The 17,124-nt window shown below is 42.3% G+C and overlaps 1 protein-coding gene across 1 annotated transcript; it reads left to right on the forward strand.

The window, feature by feature from the left end:
• Positions 1 to 3,138: 3,138 nt before the first annotated feature.
• Positions 3,139 to 5,656, forward strand: LOC116320446 (tripartite motif-containing protein 16-like). The gene has a single exon (XM_039608591.1). The coding sequence runs from the start codon at positions 3,248 to 3,250 to the stop codon at positions 4,922 to 4,924; it is 1,677 nt and encodes a 558-aa protein (XP_039464525.1). The 5' UTR covers positions 3,139 to 3,247; the 3' UTR covers positions 4,925 to 5,656.
• The last annotated feature ends 11,468 nt before the right edge of the window (positions 5,657 to 17,124 follow it).

Genomic DNA, 17,124 nt, shown 5'->3' on the forward strand with positions numbered 1-17,124 from the left:
CATGAAGTACTAGGAAACTATATACATATGAATTCTGTGACATGGGGAAAGGGAAGTCAGGCCGGGGGAACGAAACCAGGAGTCTTTTGAGTCACTGTAACGAGAGAAGTTAAAGTTCAGAAGGTGTTTTCTGCAGGTCAGGAAAGACCAAATATGGACATGAACTATGTTACTTATTGTAGGCGGAGGACTGGCATGAGAGGGGTAAGTGGTCCGAGTGAGGCGGTGATGGTTCCAGCTGGTGATAATCTGTGGTATCCGGTAACTGTGGCAGGGAGGAGAAGTGAGCATGAGCTGTGGAGGAAGAGCTGCAGAGAAAACTGGCATCCAAATGAAGGTGAGTATTGTCAGAGTTTGAGCATCGGGATCAGGTGGATGACTACAGGCAGAGAAACACCAGGTGAGCAGATAATATCACTGTGAACAAGATCACAAGAGCTGTGTCGGCCTACACTAACAGAGGTTAGTTGAAGATCTGGTGACGCTGGTCTTAAGTATCGGCAGCTTAATTGCCAACAGGTGTGGACTGCAGGCTGTAATGCGATGACTCCGCCCAGAGGTGGAACCACTGGCTCTATGGAAAAACCTGCACTCACCCGGACAGTGACACACTGATATATCCAACCACTGCTGAGTCATCATAAAACTTCTGAAGTTGGCAAACTCAGCATGAACGATTTATAAAAGACTCCACAAAGCTGGGTGGGACAGGCCTTGAGGACACAGGACTCATCTGGTCTGGTCCAGCAGACGTGCTTGACTGGAGTCTTCTCCTTTGTCTTTGAATCTGGTCACGAGTGGAAGTGAATGTTGGACAAGAGGCGGCAATGGTGCAATGTGTCCGTGCTGGGACAATGGAGCTGGTGCAGAAGGTTATGTAGTGAGTGACACACTCAGTAAGCCCACTGGTGTCCTCACCGTGAGGCTCACAGAGTGTCTCCCAGTCTGTCAGCTCAAAACAACCCTGTAGTTCCACTAAAGCCTCCTCCGACCACCTACTACTGTACTTCTAGTGGTCACAGCTTCCCTCTTCACAATAGGCACATAGCAGGGGGTGAAACAGGGTTTATATAAAAGCTAAAATACTAAAGCTACAACCTTTAATATAAAGCTGCTGCTGAGCAAACATGGCTTATACTCCTACTCTTTCTGTTAACTAGACATAAAAACAGTTGAGGTCACCCTCTGATGTATTTACCACCCCGTCGTAGATCAATCACAGTATCCTGAACTCTCATTGGTAGACGCTTTAATTGTTGTAATGAAGTTCAGCCTGGATATCTTAAAAAGAAGGAAACTGAACTTCTTTTCAAGCATTTAAGTCTAACATGACCTGGACCCTTTTAGCGCCCTCTGTAGTTGAACTGTGTTAGTGAAACAGAGCCACAGCCTGCACACACACAGTTTAACACATCAGTAACTGCACAACATGCAGAGCAGGAGTGAAAATGCTGCAACAGTTCAAACTGATCATAACTGTGTCAATAAAACCATGAATGCTGCCAAACTGCTCAGTGTGTGACTCAGACTGATAGCTGATCCCTTCTCTCTGACACACTGTTGAGTATTTCATATATTTAACTACTTTAACAACTCTGACCTTTGACCTATTCTGGTATTAGTTACAGTTGTTATGGAGATCCTGAGGGTGGTGGGGAGGATGAGGAGAGGACAGATTTCTTACATTTCAATTCTTTACATTTTTTGTCCTTCGTGCTTTTGAAGCATCAAACTGTAGGTCAGGAAAGCTGATTCTTTTTGTCTGTTTCTGATAATAAAACATGTTTCTGGGGACGTCGTGTTCAGCTGTGTTTATCATGCAGTATAATAAACATGTTTCAGTGTGAATGTTACAAAGATGAGATTTTACTGTGAAGCTTTTTTATACCAGGGGAATCATAAATACTTCAGTGATGTAAATAATTCTCTCAGAAGCTGCAAACTCCAAGCAAAACTCATTGAACCGTAAATAACTGTAGATTACAATATGATGAGAAATGAGGGCTGAAATGTGAGGAGGTTTCAGACTGTGCAGACTTATGGACGTATCATAGATTTGTATTAAATGTGGTTTATGAAAAGTTAATCACTGGTTTGTAGATTTCCCCTCATTAACATACTGTCTGACCTGCTGACTTACACAGGTCAGCTTCACTGTTTGATTCTGATAGCTGAGCTGACACAGGCTCTGTGATCTGCTGTAGTTTGTTAGAAATACTTTGACTCACAGAAAAAGCTGCTCAGCTCTTGTTCTGGACACATTTGGGAGAGAACCTGCCTCTGTGTGTAACAGCGCCCCCTGCTGCTCTTGATGATAAATGTGCAGATGCTGATTCTTGCTGTGACTGTTGATCCGACTGGAAGTTCTGTGGTTACAGGTCCAGCTTCCTCCTGTAAAACCTATACTAGTGGGCTGCTGTTACAGACCACCAAGTTCTAATATCCAGTATCTCCAGGTCACAAAGCTGCAGTCAGTCACTGGAGACCTTAATATTGACTGGTTCTCACATACCTGTATTTAGCCACGTCCCTGCTCAAGATTATTGTTGTGATCAACTCGACCATAATAACATAAAAATACTTTTAAAGAAGGATCAGAGTTTCTTTTTATTCCTGTCAAACATTTATCACATTTTTGTGGAGCTGAATGTGTTTGAAAACACTTTAAAATGTTTACTGTCTCATATACCAACTACTACACCTGCTGCACCCTCTCACCTTTGATGGTGTTTGAAGGAGAGAAACAATTGAAATGAACATAAACTTAAATGCAACATAAGCATCATGTCAGTGGCTGCCTTATCTGTATGTTTAGGATCATTATCCTCCTGCATTGACTGAAACTGAAGGACTGTTTGTTAACTTCAGTGAGAACTCTGACATTTCTAAAGTTTATTTATGTAGAAGAAAGTGTTAACAAGGTGAAAAGTTGATGTGAGCAGTAAATAAAAAGGGTTAAACACACAGTATTGCTCTCAAGCTGCTCCTCTTCCTGGAGTGAAGCACAGCCTGATAACCCTCCCTCTTCTTCCTGCTCTTAAACACAGCACCTCCTCTCTGTCCACGTGTTTCCTCGTTCCCTCCCCTTCAGATCTGCACTTTGAACATGGGTGTAACCAACATGTGGTGACGTGTAAGAGCTGACAGGCTCCATTCACTGCAGAAACATGTTGTTGAGATCAGAGCTCAGACTAGTTTCCGTTATAAGGAAGAGAAACTCACACAGTCACTGACACTGAGAGGAGAAATGGCACAGAAAGGAGTTCAGCTGGACCGAGAAACCTTCTCTTGTTCCATCTGTTTGGATCTACTGAAGGATCCGGTGACTACAGCCTGTGGACACAGCTACTGCAGGAACTGTATTAAAAGTTTCTGGGATGAAGAGGACAGGAAGGGAATCCACAGCTGCCCTCAGTGCAGGAAGACTTTCACACCGAGGCCTGTCCTGGAGAAAAACAGCATGTTAGCAGCTTTAGTGGAGCAGCTGAAGAAGACTGGACTCCAAGCTGCTCCAGCTGATCACTGCTATGCTGGACCTGAAGATGTGGCCTGTGATTTCTGCACTGGGAGGAAGCTGAAAGCCATCAAGTCCTGTTTATCTTGTCCAGCCTCTTACTGTGAGAAACACCTCCAACCTCACTATGATGCAGCTCCATTAAAGAAACACAAGCTGGTGGCCCCCTCCAAGAAGCTCCAGGAGAACATCTGCTCTCGTCATGAGGAGGTGATGAAGATTTTCTGTCGTACTGATCAGCAGAGTATCTGTTATCTCTGCACAATGGATGAACATAAAGGCCATGAAACAGTCCCAGCTGCAGCAGAAAGGACTGAGAAGCAGAAGGAGCTCGAGGTGAGACGACTAAACATCCAGCAGAGAATCCAGGAGCGAGAGAAAGATGTGAAGCTGCTTCAACAGGAGGTGGAGGCCATCAATGGCTCTGCTGATAAAGCAGTGGAGGACAGTGAGAAGATGTTCACTCAGCTGATCCGTCTCATCCAGAAAAGAAGCTCTGATGTGAAGCAGCAGGTCAGATCCCAGCAGGAAACTGAAGTGAGTCGAGTCAAAGAGCTTCAGGAGAAGCTGGAGCAGGAGATCGCTGAGCTGAAGAGGAAAGACGGCGAGCTGGAGCAGCTCTCACACACAGAGGATCACAACCAGTTTCTACACAACTACCCCTCACTGTCAGCACTCAGTGAGTCTACACACTCATCCAGCATCAATATTCGTCCTCTGAGGTACTTTGAGGATGTGACAGCAGCTGTGTCAGAGACCAGAGATAAACTACAGGACATTCTGAGAGAGGAATGGACAAACATCTCACTGACAGTCACTGAAGTGGATGTTTTACTGTCACCACCAGAGCCAAAGACCAGAGCTGGATTCTTAAAATATTCACGTGAAATCACACTGGATCCAAACACAGCAAACACACATCTGTTATTATCTGAGGGGAACAGAAAAGTAACATTTATGAACCAACAACAGTCTTATTCTGATCATCCAGACAGATTCACTGGATGTTGTCAGGTCCTGAGTAGAGAGAGTCTGACTGGATGTTGTTACTGGGAGGTGGAGTGGAGAGGGGGAGGAGTTTGTGTAGCAGTCGCATACAAGAATATCAGGAGAGCAGGGAGCATCGATGAATGTGTATTTGGAAACAATAACAAATCTTGGGCATTATATTGGTTCACAGGAAGTTTTAAATTTCGTCACAACCATGTTCAAACTGTCCTCTCAGGTCCTCGGTCCTCCAGAGTAGGAGTGTACCTGGATCACAGAGCAGGTATTCTGTCTTTCTACAGCGTCTCTGAAACCATGACTCTCCTCCACAGAGTCCAGACCACATTCACTCAGCCGCTCTATGCTGGACTTTGGCTTTGGGGGGTTGGAACTGCAGCTGCAGAGTTGATTAAAGTCAAATAGACCTTTGAGCTTCCAGTTTTTTGTTTTTGTCTTTGCTGTTGAGAACTCATTCTTGTGCTGTTTCTTCTCTGCACAGAGATCACTTTATGACTGCGAGTCTGACATCTTATGATTGATTGTCTGTAGTTACCTGTAAATTTACCTGAAACTGTATAAAAATCAATGCAACACTTTTTCTCTGTTGAATCTTTGTGAACAGATCAGAGTGACATGTGAGAAATTTATTTCAAAAGAGTTTCCACTGGACCCCAAAGTAAGTAAAGGAAGTAATGCATAAACATAATCAAGCAATAATTCAACAGTTTTAGGACCTCAAGTTTTTTCATTGCTTAAACGACAATAACACTGGGAACTTCATTTTTATTTCTTAAAGATTTGGATTTTATAGGGGGCCAGTCTTATGTAGTTTAAATAGCACAAGCTACATATTATGTAGTTTGTTCTATTTTCTGAATTTGCAGGATTTCTCTTCCTTTCTGTTCTTTATTTACTTCCTTTACATAGAAGAAAATATTGTTTTAATACAATAAAACCTGCACAAAAAGTAGTTCATGTCTCAGTCCAGTGTGTGATGTCTCGTGAACTCCGTAAGATCATTAGAGAGGAGTTTGTGGCAGAAATTAACTGATAGATTAAATGTTGTGAATAATTCTTAAACTGCTTTGACGCTGTGTTGATGAGAGAAAATGTAAGTTTCACAGTCTTTTAAAATCAATAAAATGATGAATTCTCTGATGGTTTTTATCTTGACCTACAGAAAGCTTTTCATACAGTAGATCATATCAGTTATTCAGGAAACTAGAGAGATATGGAATAAGATGTTAAGCCTATTCCTGTTTGGAAAATGGAAAAAATGTGTTGTTTATACAGAAGATACAATTTTATTGTGTTCTGGACATAAAATGTAAAGAATCTTTTGTATGCAATTGAAAATGAACTGGATTTTTTTTTTAAGATGTGGTTTGATATTAATAAATTGACCTTAATAACAAGGAAACTAAGTTCATGCTTTTTGTGAGTAGCAAAGAATATCAATGAATATGAAAATTTCTACATAATTTACTTCAACTTCTGCTAGCAACACTACTGAGGTGACTATAGCTCAGGAGGTGGAGCAGGTCATCTACTCCATAATAGCCTTCAGCCCCTGTCAAGTTAAACCAATTTTAAAACAAATGAAAATAGCCACTGGTGTATAAGAACCTCGGCCCAGCAGCCAGAAATCCACCCAGGCAAAGCAGCAGCTCAGCAATCTCTAAATTAAAGCAGGACATCACTTACAATGAACAGCTGACCTCAGCAGGAATATCCCTCCCACCTTGCTTCATATCTAGGGTTAGGGTCACATGATTAGAGAATTGATTGTTTTATCATTATTTTAGTCACATTTAAAGCTGGTTCCAGTTTCTGAAATGTGAAGATTGTTGATTTTCTTGATCATATATGACTGTAAACTTAATGTCTTTGAGGTTTCAACTTTTAATATTTAACAAAAATGGAATCTTTGAGGTTTTTTTTTAGTTGTTCTTATTGTATCTAGAGTGATCACATTTAATGTCATTTTTCAGATGACAGATGTGGAGGAGAGACATGTTTCTTTGCCCTGAGCTGTGTCTGGCAGGCAGAGCGTCTCAACAAATCTGATGCTTCTGATGTGGAGAAAATGAGCTGAGGGAGACACCTGGTGGACAAACACAGACATGACAAGAAGAAAGATTAAAGTGCAGAGGGGAGACAAACAGCTGGAAATACTTGTTGGAAAGGATTGTCATGCTTCAGAAAAACACACAGCACACACTCTAACAGTCCTTTATTTGCACTGAAGGAGACACGTGAAGAAACCAAATCACACAATAGTGAAGTGAACACATTTATAGCCAGTGTTCAAGATGATGGATAGAAATGAAAATCATGGAGCATTTATGCATTTTTAGGTCTGTGTCACAGAAACTGTTCAGCTATTCTCTGTTTATTAGTCTATTTATCAGGAACCTCTGTTGATTTTATATGTAAAGGATTTTTCTTCTATCATTGAACCTTTTAAGGGTTTTTTTTTCATAGTAGTTTTGGGGAGTTTTTAATTGGATTTACAGATTCAGAATAACTTTGTGATGTCAGATTAGAAAGTCTGTGTCCAACCCTGGTGTTTGATCAGATGTTTGATCCCTGCAGGGTTGATTTTTTTATATGAATGATGAATTTGTTGTACTGAAATTGAGTTAGATTTTTTTTATTTTTTTTTTTTTTATTTTCAGTTGTTACAGATGGGACAGACATGACTGGGGGATAGGAAAGGGAGAAAGAAAGAGAGGAAGGAAAAGAAAAACAGAAGGGAAAAGGGACAGTGAGAAAGGGCACTTACAAAGACAAAGAGAAAGAAAAAAAAAAATCTCCTGGATCACCTGTTGAGAGAAAAAGAAGAGAAGACAAGCAAAAAACCCAAACAAAAACAAAGCAACATACTAAACACAACACCATCACGTTAATCTAGCTAAGTGTGAACAGCAGTAAATACTAAATATTGAAAGTTGTTGTGCAGCACGCAGGACAGACAGCGCACAATGTGCTTTGAAGTAGCAGCTAAGAAAGGTGTAGTTGTGTAGGTGTACTATGTCTACGAACAGTGAACACCCGTGTGCACACCTGTGTGGATCAACGCGCTTGTATACAAAAGGTTTCCCCATGTAACAGTCTGCTAGAGGGTGTGGAGGCCCATAGCCCCGTCCCCCAGGGCATGAAGCAGGCATGGAGGAGATCCAGGCTCCAGACATCCAGAGGCCCCAGAGTGCGAGAGCCCAAGGAGTACCACCGGAGGGGCATCCGTGCCACCCTCCTGGGAAGGGCTGAGGAGATCCCCAGACGAGGGGGTCACCCAGTAGCCACGGAGCAGAAGCCAGAGGGGGCTGCACTGGCGTGCCCGCCGGCTCTGCCGGCAGCCAGCTGTGCCAGAGTGAACCGAGTTGCAGGCCCCGAGGCCGGAGGCCCGAGGGCCCCTTTGCTCCGGAAGAGGCCTGACCGAGCGAGCAGGCACCAGGCCCCGCCAAGTAGCCACCGGGAGTGAGCTGGTGCATACCTGAGCCCCAGCCCCGGACACCAAGAACCACCAATGCACCAACCCCTGAGGGCATCAGTTACCAGCAGGGAGTGTGGTGAGGGGAGATAGGCCTCCACACTTGGAGGGCCTGGAAGTACCCGGGAGGTGGAGTCTAAGACCCGACCTGACATATAGACACAGACAAACAGGCACACACAGACATAAACATGCTTTCCCACCCTCATGCACACATATACAAACACTCAGCACTCACCCAACGTAGGGATAGACATACATAGACATGTACACACAATCATACTCCCCAAACATACTCTATGCCCCGGGTCCAGGTACCCTCGCCCCCCAGGGGAAACGGCACCCAGACCCAAGAGATGTGACCCTTTCCCCGGGGTGGAGGCAAGCAGACCGCCCCAGGCTCCGCAGCAGCAGGGAGGCCAATCGGACAGCCAACACCTCCTCCCAGCCCCCGCCCGATGGCTAGTAGAGAACGGGGTGTGTGAAGACCCCATACCTCCCTCCTCCCGCTCATGTGTAGTGTTGCTGCGTGTTGTTCTAAAGTGCATTTAAAACAAGGAGGGCATGGTGCTGCTGCCAGAGAGCAGCAGGTGTTAGCACTGGCCCCTCCCGAGAACCCTCAATGTCTACATGGATTTAAAATTGAGAGGTGGGCACGGCGCCAGAGGTAGGGTTGAATACCCAAACCGTCCTCTGGACGCCGTTAACGTGGTCACCCTCAAGGCCCTATATATATATATGTGTGTGTGTGTTATGAGAGTGTGAATAATGTGGATGTCTAAGTTGTGAAATAAAATTGAGGCACAGGTGGCCAGAAGGGGACAGAGGGGGGGGAATGCCTCCCCTGCACCCTGGTGACACACCCGCACCCCAAGGCCCTACCTGTGTGGGTGGGTGTGGTGGAGCGGGAAGAGGGAGGCAGCCGGGATGGGAGGAAAGAAGGGAGGGGCAAGATGCCCCTCCTTAGGGCCAGCTCCCCGCTGACCCCAGTAGGCACCCCGCCCCTCTAGTACCCACCAAGGCAAGGGAGCCCAGGCCCATCCAGACCGGGGCCTATGGCAGCAGCACCGCTAAGCCCCACAGGACCTGGGGAAGCCCACCCCACCGCAGAGGAAACTATACCCACCCCAACATTCAATCATCTCCAGACTACACAAGACAACAGACACCCAGGTTAGGTTTATTCTCCACCTCTCCTGTGTCTCTCCCCACCTGCAGAGTGGACTTCTGCAAGGATGGAACAACCTCCCTGCCAGTTGAAGAGCCCCCAGTTAGGCCGATGCACCAGAGGCCCCTGCGCCAGGGCTGAGCCCCGTGCCCACTCCACCCACAACCTCGGCGACACACCGACGAGGACCGAAGCCCCAAGGCCCAGCCAGAGCCCCATCACGGAGGCAAGCACCCCAACCCCAAGCCCCCGCCTGCCCCGGATCCACTCAGGGGCAGCCAGGCCACCAGGCCAGTAACCCACGTCCGCCAGTACAGACCATCCCCAGCCCCGCTGCACGCAGCCACGAGGAGAACACCTCTAAGAGCGACCAGAGCCACTAACCAGGTTATGACCACAACCCCGGGTTGAGCCCTCCAGGGATAACGTCTCTAGGGGTTCTAATGGCGCCTAAGCCCATCCCAACCTCCACATCAACCACAATAGCGAAGGCAGGACCAAACCATGACCCCCACCCTAGGTGATGAAGCCGATCAAAGGAGCCCAAAGGGATTGATCAAATGTGGTGGCAGAGGCTGTATCAAGACTAATGTGATCTATTAGATGGTTTTTATATTGATTAGAATTAAGATTATTTTTATTTTTCCAGTTAAGGAGGACCGTTTTCTTGGCAATGCATAGGGCTGTAAAACAATGTGGGCTGTGTTTATTTCTGCAGTGACCTCATCCAAGTTGCTCAGCAAGCACACTAAAAGGGGAGGCTGGAATGTTACATTTCAGACACTTTGATAAGTTCTTCACATATCTCACGCCAAAACTTCTGCACTGGTGGACAGAACCAAAGGGCGTGGATGTAATTGTCTGGTGTATTGCCTTGACAGTGTGAGCAGTTGTTGGAAGATGTAAAGCCCATCTTGAACATCCGATGACCAGTATAGTGCACTCTATGTAGTATTTTGTATTGTATTAATTGCAGACTGGGATTTTTAATCAATTTAAAGGTTTTAAGCATACCTGAGACCAGAAGTTTTGGTCTAAGCTTACTGATAAATCTGCTTCCCACTTTGCAATAGGAAGGGATATTGATTCATCTATTTTAGAAAGTGTTCTGTATATTTTAGATAATAATTTGGGGATTTAAGAGTAAGAAAGTGTACCGCACTTGGTGGTGTTTGTAATTCAGCTTGACTGAGGTTAAATCTCTTTTTACTATGGATTTAATTTGTTGATATTCTAAAAATCTTTTCTTGTTGATCCCATATTGTGTAACTAGTCTGTCAAATGGAATAAATTCTGTTCCCTCTAATATATGTTCTAAGTATTTAATTCCTTTACAACTCCATTCTGGAAAATTAATCATATTATTGTTTTGTAATATGTCAGGGTTATTCCAGATAGGTGTACGTTTGCATGGGATTAATGAGGACTGTCATTTTAGAAACTCCCACCATGCTGTCAGAGAAGAGCTGATGTTGATGCTTTTAAAGCATTCATGTCTTTTGATGTTTGAGCTGATAAATAGTAGGTCTGAAATTTCTAGATTATTACATAGTGCCTGTTCTACATCTAGCCAGGGCTCATCTAAGAAGCTGTGTTTAAACCATCTAGAGATGAACTGAAGCCTGTTGGCTAAAAAATAGTGATTAACGTTAGGCAGATCTAATCCTCCTTTATCCTTGGTCCTTTGTAATGTTTTTAAGCTAATACGTGGGGGTTTGTCTTTCCAAAGGAATTTAGAAATACATGAGTCTAGAGATCTGAACCAATCTTGTGATGGCTTATTTGGGATCATTGAAAACAAATAGTTTATTTTGGCAAGACCATCATTTTATAGCGGCAACCCTTCCCATGAGTGATATGGGTAAAGATTTCCATCTAGCCAGATCACTTTCTACTGTCTTTAAAAGCGGGATGTGGTTTAATTTAGTTAATTCTGAAAGCTTAGGAGAGACATTAATACCTAAATATTTTATATTTCCAGATTGCAGTGGTGTAGGAGAAGAATTATGGAAGGAGCAATTAATCGGAAGAACTGTAGATTTTGACCAGTTGATTGAATAATCTGAGACTCTTGAGAAAGAATTTATTTCTCTAATTGAGTTAGATTTTTACTGATGGATGGTTCGTTGTGAAGTGGATCTACCAACAGTTTATTTCTTTGAACAAAGGTCCTTTACACTAAAATGAGGCAGGAGATGTGCTTCCAAGATTTATTAAATCGTGGAACAACAACGCATTAACCTCACAACTTTTCAAGACACACAAATTTAAACAATGCTTCGTCAAAGAAAAGCAATACACCATTAAACCCACCTCAAACAGGCACACACACTCACTTTAAATCATTAAGGCTCCATTTAAGACATCATGGTCACTGCTCAAGTGACAGAACTGCACAAAACCACACTGAATGCAGAGGACACAAACCAATGCACACAGCAGCAAAAAGAACTACAGCAACACAACCGAGAACAAACGAGGAGCACAAAACAGGAAAACAAACTGAGAACAAAACAGCAGGGTATCCCTCAGCAGCAGCTACAATATCTTCAGAGTGACAAACTGCATTTAGCTGAACACCAATTTAAATTCAAAGAACCAGAAACTGCAGTTTATACAAACCAGGTCCACTAAACTGCTCCACCTGAACAGGAGAGGAGCACTTCCTGAACCGGTGTTTGTCAAAACATCACACATTGTCAGATTGGCCGAAAACGGCGTTCACGCTGCCGTCGCTCCAGTACAGCTGAGCAGACTGCAACCGTGGGAGAGACTGACTGTGTTTCACACGCTCAGCTCGAGCTTTCTGATCCTGGACTTCATGACAGATCTACCACTGTGAGTAACACTGTTTGGTCTTCCGTGGATATAAAGACATTATTCAGAGTGACACCTCGGTGTCAAGTTATTCACCGGTTGTCCTCGCTAGTGATCTTTGTGTTCCTGAGCCGTCAGACTCTGGTAATGCTCGCAGTGTTTTCTCTGAGTTAACCAATATGGATTTTCCAGCTGTTGAGCTGAACAAAGGACTGTTATTCCACCCCAGACTCACCTACACGCTGTTACTGGCACTGTATCCCCGCTGGACTGTTTTACTCCTCAGCCTGTTGATTCTGAGGTTTCCCAGCCTGAGCCCAGCCACACACCATCAACAGTTGTAAATAAAACAGTGCGTGCTGAGGAGCACAAACAGTCTAAGACTGTGTGTTCTGTAGCCGATGCTCCTTCTAGTGACTGGTTTGTGTTCCAACCTGTTTTGTCTTTTCACATTTCCTGTGTTGCCCAGCCAGCCCTGGATACAGTAAAACTTCTGCATCTGAGATTTCCTGTGTTGGTCCAACAGTTTCCCAGTCTGTGATCTTTTCTGTGCCTCAGCTGGTAAACATAAATGGTAACAGAGTGCAACCTGCCATAGTTAAACTGGCTAAAATGCTTGAACTTAGCACAAACTTCTTTGGTTCCTGTTTACACCTCAGCTTCTTCTTATTTTATATATATGGCTGGTCATGGGGAATGAGACAGAACACAGAAAATATTCGTTTTTGTTTTTTGGCTTTTTTTTAATTTCTCCAAATGATCTCGGAAAAGCACAGTTTTAAGCACAGATTTTTAGTTTTTGTGGTTTTGAGTGAAAACATTTAAGTTTAACATTAAACCCAGGAAGAGTTCCTACTTTGGGTCCCAATTTAAACAGATTATTAAAGTAGATCTAATTTGAACAACTTCACAGGCACCTGTTGAACTGTCACTAACCCAAAACCAGCGAGAGCTCTAATCCTGCTCCACGGGCTCAGCCTAAAACACCTGTAACTTTCAAGGTCTGAGATAACAATAAATATCAAAATATCACAGTGTAATAATAATTAATATTCGTAATATATGTGTAATAATATTTTTATTATTATTTGATTTGATTTTCCTGTTTACAGCAAACAATTTTACAAGCAGAGCTGCTGTCAGTCCACAGTAGAGGCCGATCCTTCCTCGTCTCTCTACTGCAGAGACACAAACACATCTGGGTTTCTCACATTCATTAAAATCAATTACACTAACAACACATCAGAATAAGAGAAAAAAAACTGTTAGGAGCAGGTTATGTTCAGAGTTTTACTTTTAAATTCACATTTTCTCTCTGAGTCTCTGAGTTTTAGAACAAAACCATTTGAATTCAAACATCAAACTAAAAATGTCCTAATAAACTTTCAAACAGAAAGTGTCAGACTGTTTTCTTTGGTCTGTTTTACTCTGAAAATTCACATTTATATGAAACATTTCTGCTGATCTACACAGACCAACAGTCAGCAGAGTCAGTATTAAATATCAGAAAATGATTATTACCAGTCTACTTTCATAAGTCACCAGTATCCTCTAAACGTCATGTTGCCTCCTGTCATTCAGAGGTGTGTGCTGAGCTGGAGCAGCAATAATGTAGAAACTATGAAACAGAAGAAACTGCAGCGCACAGGAAAAATTCATGACACGTTGATAAGAGTTATGATTACAAGTGTGTGAGTCAGTGTTGTGTTTCACTTCTTAAGACTCAAACACTGCTGTGTTCTGCTTTTAAAATGTACATTTATAAATCCATAACATATGTTTACATGTACTATTATTAATAAAAAAAATTTAAATAGATAAATAGAAAAATAACATTTGTTCATAACACAATTTCAACTTATCAATAAAAACATTAAAGCATCAAGTACAAAGTTTAAGTCTCTAAATGAATCCTGAGGGTCTGAACTCACAGCTACACTCTGAGAGTTTGTATGAGATCAGACAATAAAGCAGCAGATCAGTGTGGATCGAAGAACACAAACACCACTGATTCTGTAAGAAAAGAAAAGCATCACTTCCTGTTCTACGCTATAGCTTAATCAGAGCTTATCATACATAATCATCATTATAAAATCAACATGAATACTTCATTACAAACTGCCATTCAGTAAAAAACTGAATCACAGGAAATGAAATAAAGCTAAACATCTCAAATCAGCTTCACGTTGCTCTGAGGTCGATGATTTCATTTAGTTTCATTATCAGTGACAGTCTGTTTACCTTCAAAATAATGTAAACTTGAAAAACTGTTTCCTTCATCGAGTTTATGATTATAGCTCATGAATGAACAGACTTGCATGAAGTTCATGATTTCTTGGATCATGTCTCGTTATTTTGTCCATCATGTGTTGTCCTCAGGATTCCCATATACTTGTTTAACATTCACCTAGAGACCATTTTTGGCCCGAGGACAACACGAGGGTTACAGTGAACTCCAAAAGTCTCATTCACATTGTTGATCAAACGGTTTCCACGAATTTATCTGAGGACGTTTTCTGACATCCATTATTAGATGAGTTTAGTTGTGTTAGTAATGAAGGCACTGAAATAAATCTATTAAATCCAAGTTTAAAGCTTTACTGTTTCTGACATCACTATGAATAACATCATATCCTGTTAGGACCTCCTGACCATCATAATGAGAACAAAGAGAATCCTGTAAACTGAGAAAACTGATTATTGGTTCTTTTGATCAACACTGCATGTAGAGGAATATTAACATTAGATTCCTGAGATCTGCTTCCTTAACACAAGATATTTTTGCTTGAAAGTGGAAACCAGAAATAGTGTGTTTGGCCGCTCCAGTGTCAGAGGACTTGGGGGCGTGACGATGAGTTTTGTGTTTGTACCATATTGGGTGAAGAGCAATCAGGCTGTCACAAGTGGACTGGGAGGAGTGAAGGTGCAGTGAAATGTGCTTTCACAGCAGGATGGATTTAATTCTTAAACTGTCTCTGTTGAGGTTTTGTAGACATGTGACTGCTTATTATGTGACATTAACTTGTCAGCCATTTTGAACGTGGAGTAATCCTGATACATCAAGTGAGTGAAAAACCTGGAAATATTGGCCCCGTCTCAATATGTGTACTTGTGTTCTCGTGTACTCGTAATACGTCATCAATCGGAGACCAAGTACTGTTCCAATTCAAAGCACGCATCAAGCTGAGAACTCGCTCCGCCTGTTTTATCGAGCATGCATTGGTGGTGATTTGTGTGGACTTGGTGCAGCTAAATATCCCAGAATACATTTCATCCAAAACTCAAATGCAGCAATGGTGGAGGAGCGCGGCTAAAAACTTTTAAATATTAAATATTACTCTTTCTGGGTCACAAAATGAACTTTATTTCGGGCAAGAATGTATCTCTGTAAACTTTAAATATCTGCTCAATTTATCAGGATATTTCCATATTTCCAAAGGTGCTCTGATGTTTTCGAAGACGTCTGTTATTTGAAATGTTAATGTTTGGTTTATTTCAAACATTAACATTTTGAACAGTGTTTTAAACACTGATTTCCTTTCCGATACAATACCAAGTAAAATTCAGGGTGGTATCGACGATACTGATCCATAACTGACACTCTGTACAAACACGTAAGGTTTCATTGTATTTCAAAATCCAATATATAATTGTATTATGTAATTGTAATAATATAATAATATAGCTTCACAATGATTACAAGACATCAGAATACTTGTTCTTATTGCTTAATAATGCAGAATTATCATATTGAAATAAAAAAACCTCAAGCGACTCTGCGAGAGACGTCTGTCTCGCCCCAGCAGCACCTGTCCCTCTCCTCCTCTTCAGTTCACATCAACATACGCTCATCATATTCTACGACAAGGTTCGTGGTGTTGCCACAACAACTCACTATCTTGCCACATGTATCGCAAACAGTTTCTTGGCTGTTTGTGGAGGTAAAATACGTCCACACGTGACTCCGTTTACGCTCAGCCATTGTTGTGAGTGCGCACGCCAGGGGGCTGCGACACATTTATGCAGCTGTATTTCGCATATGACTATAAAAGGCGTAAGAGGAAGTAGTTCCTTCCAATTTAGACGATCCAAATGATATAGTTTCTTTCCACTGTGTTCTGATTAATTAAAAACTACAAATTTACCCCCAAAGTACTAAAATGTCGATATTTTAATAAACACACCACTAATGTTAACAGTGTTTTATTTGTTCCTGAGTAAATCGGTTTGGCTGAGATTAGCTGACTCTGGATTAAACCTAACATTAAAAATATTTTCATTCAGGAGGAAACAGTTTAACCGGGAACAAAAACAGCATGTTAATACGTAGTTTACTCTTAGTTAACTATGCTAACTAAGAGTAAACACACAATTATGTATTGCTGGTTATGGAGGAATTGTGTAACGGGCTGAATATGGATGTTCACTTACTCCCTTCAAATGTGTTTACTAGTTCTATGACCTGTGACCCTGGCACTCTCCTCGTCTTCACACCAGACAATTTCTATCATTATGTTATCAACAAGGCCTTGAATTATAATTCAATTCAATTCAATTCAATTCAATTTTATTTATATAGCGCCAAATCACAACAAAAGTCGCCTCAAGGCGCTTTATATTGTACAGTAGATAGCACAATAATAAATATACTGGACAAGATCTGAAGTACTCCCTCCCTCCTGCTCGGTTCCTGTGCTACTGCGAGTGTAACTACCGCCCCTCCTCCGTCTGCTCAGCACGAGCACAAGACTCACGAGTGAAGCAAAGAAACAAAACACAGCTCCCAATAAGGAGCCGGATCACATTCACTTCAAAGAGCCGGCTCTAAGAGCCGTTTCGTTCGCGACTGACACATCACTAAAGAGCACATTAAAGTAAAATGATCCTGATTTAGCTGTTAACGGTTTCTTTTGAAACATAGCTGTTCATTTACAGACAGCTGAAAAGTAAAAATCTAATGATTCTCCAGCTTTTCATCGCTCTGATCTCTCAGCATATTAAAAGGCATAAGCTAGAAGTTTGTATCCACAGTCTCAAGCTTCAAGTGCTTTATCCAAGTGTGAGACTTTTCCCACTCACCCCAACCAGTCGAGGGAGATGTCAGCCCATCCCTGAGCCTGGTTCTGCTGGAGGTTTGTTCCTCTT

Source organism: Oreochromis aureus, linkage group 3 (genome assembly GCF_013358895.1).
Source record: "Oreochromis aureus strain Israel breed Guangdong linkage group 3, ZZ_aureus, whole genome shotgun sequence".
Taxonomy (NCBI): domain Eukaryota; kingdom Metazoa; phylum Chordata; class Actinopteri; order Cichliformes; family Cichlidae; genus Oreochromis; species Oreochromis aureus.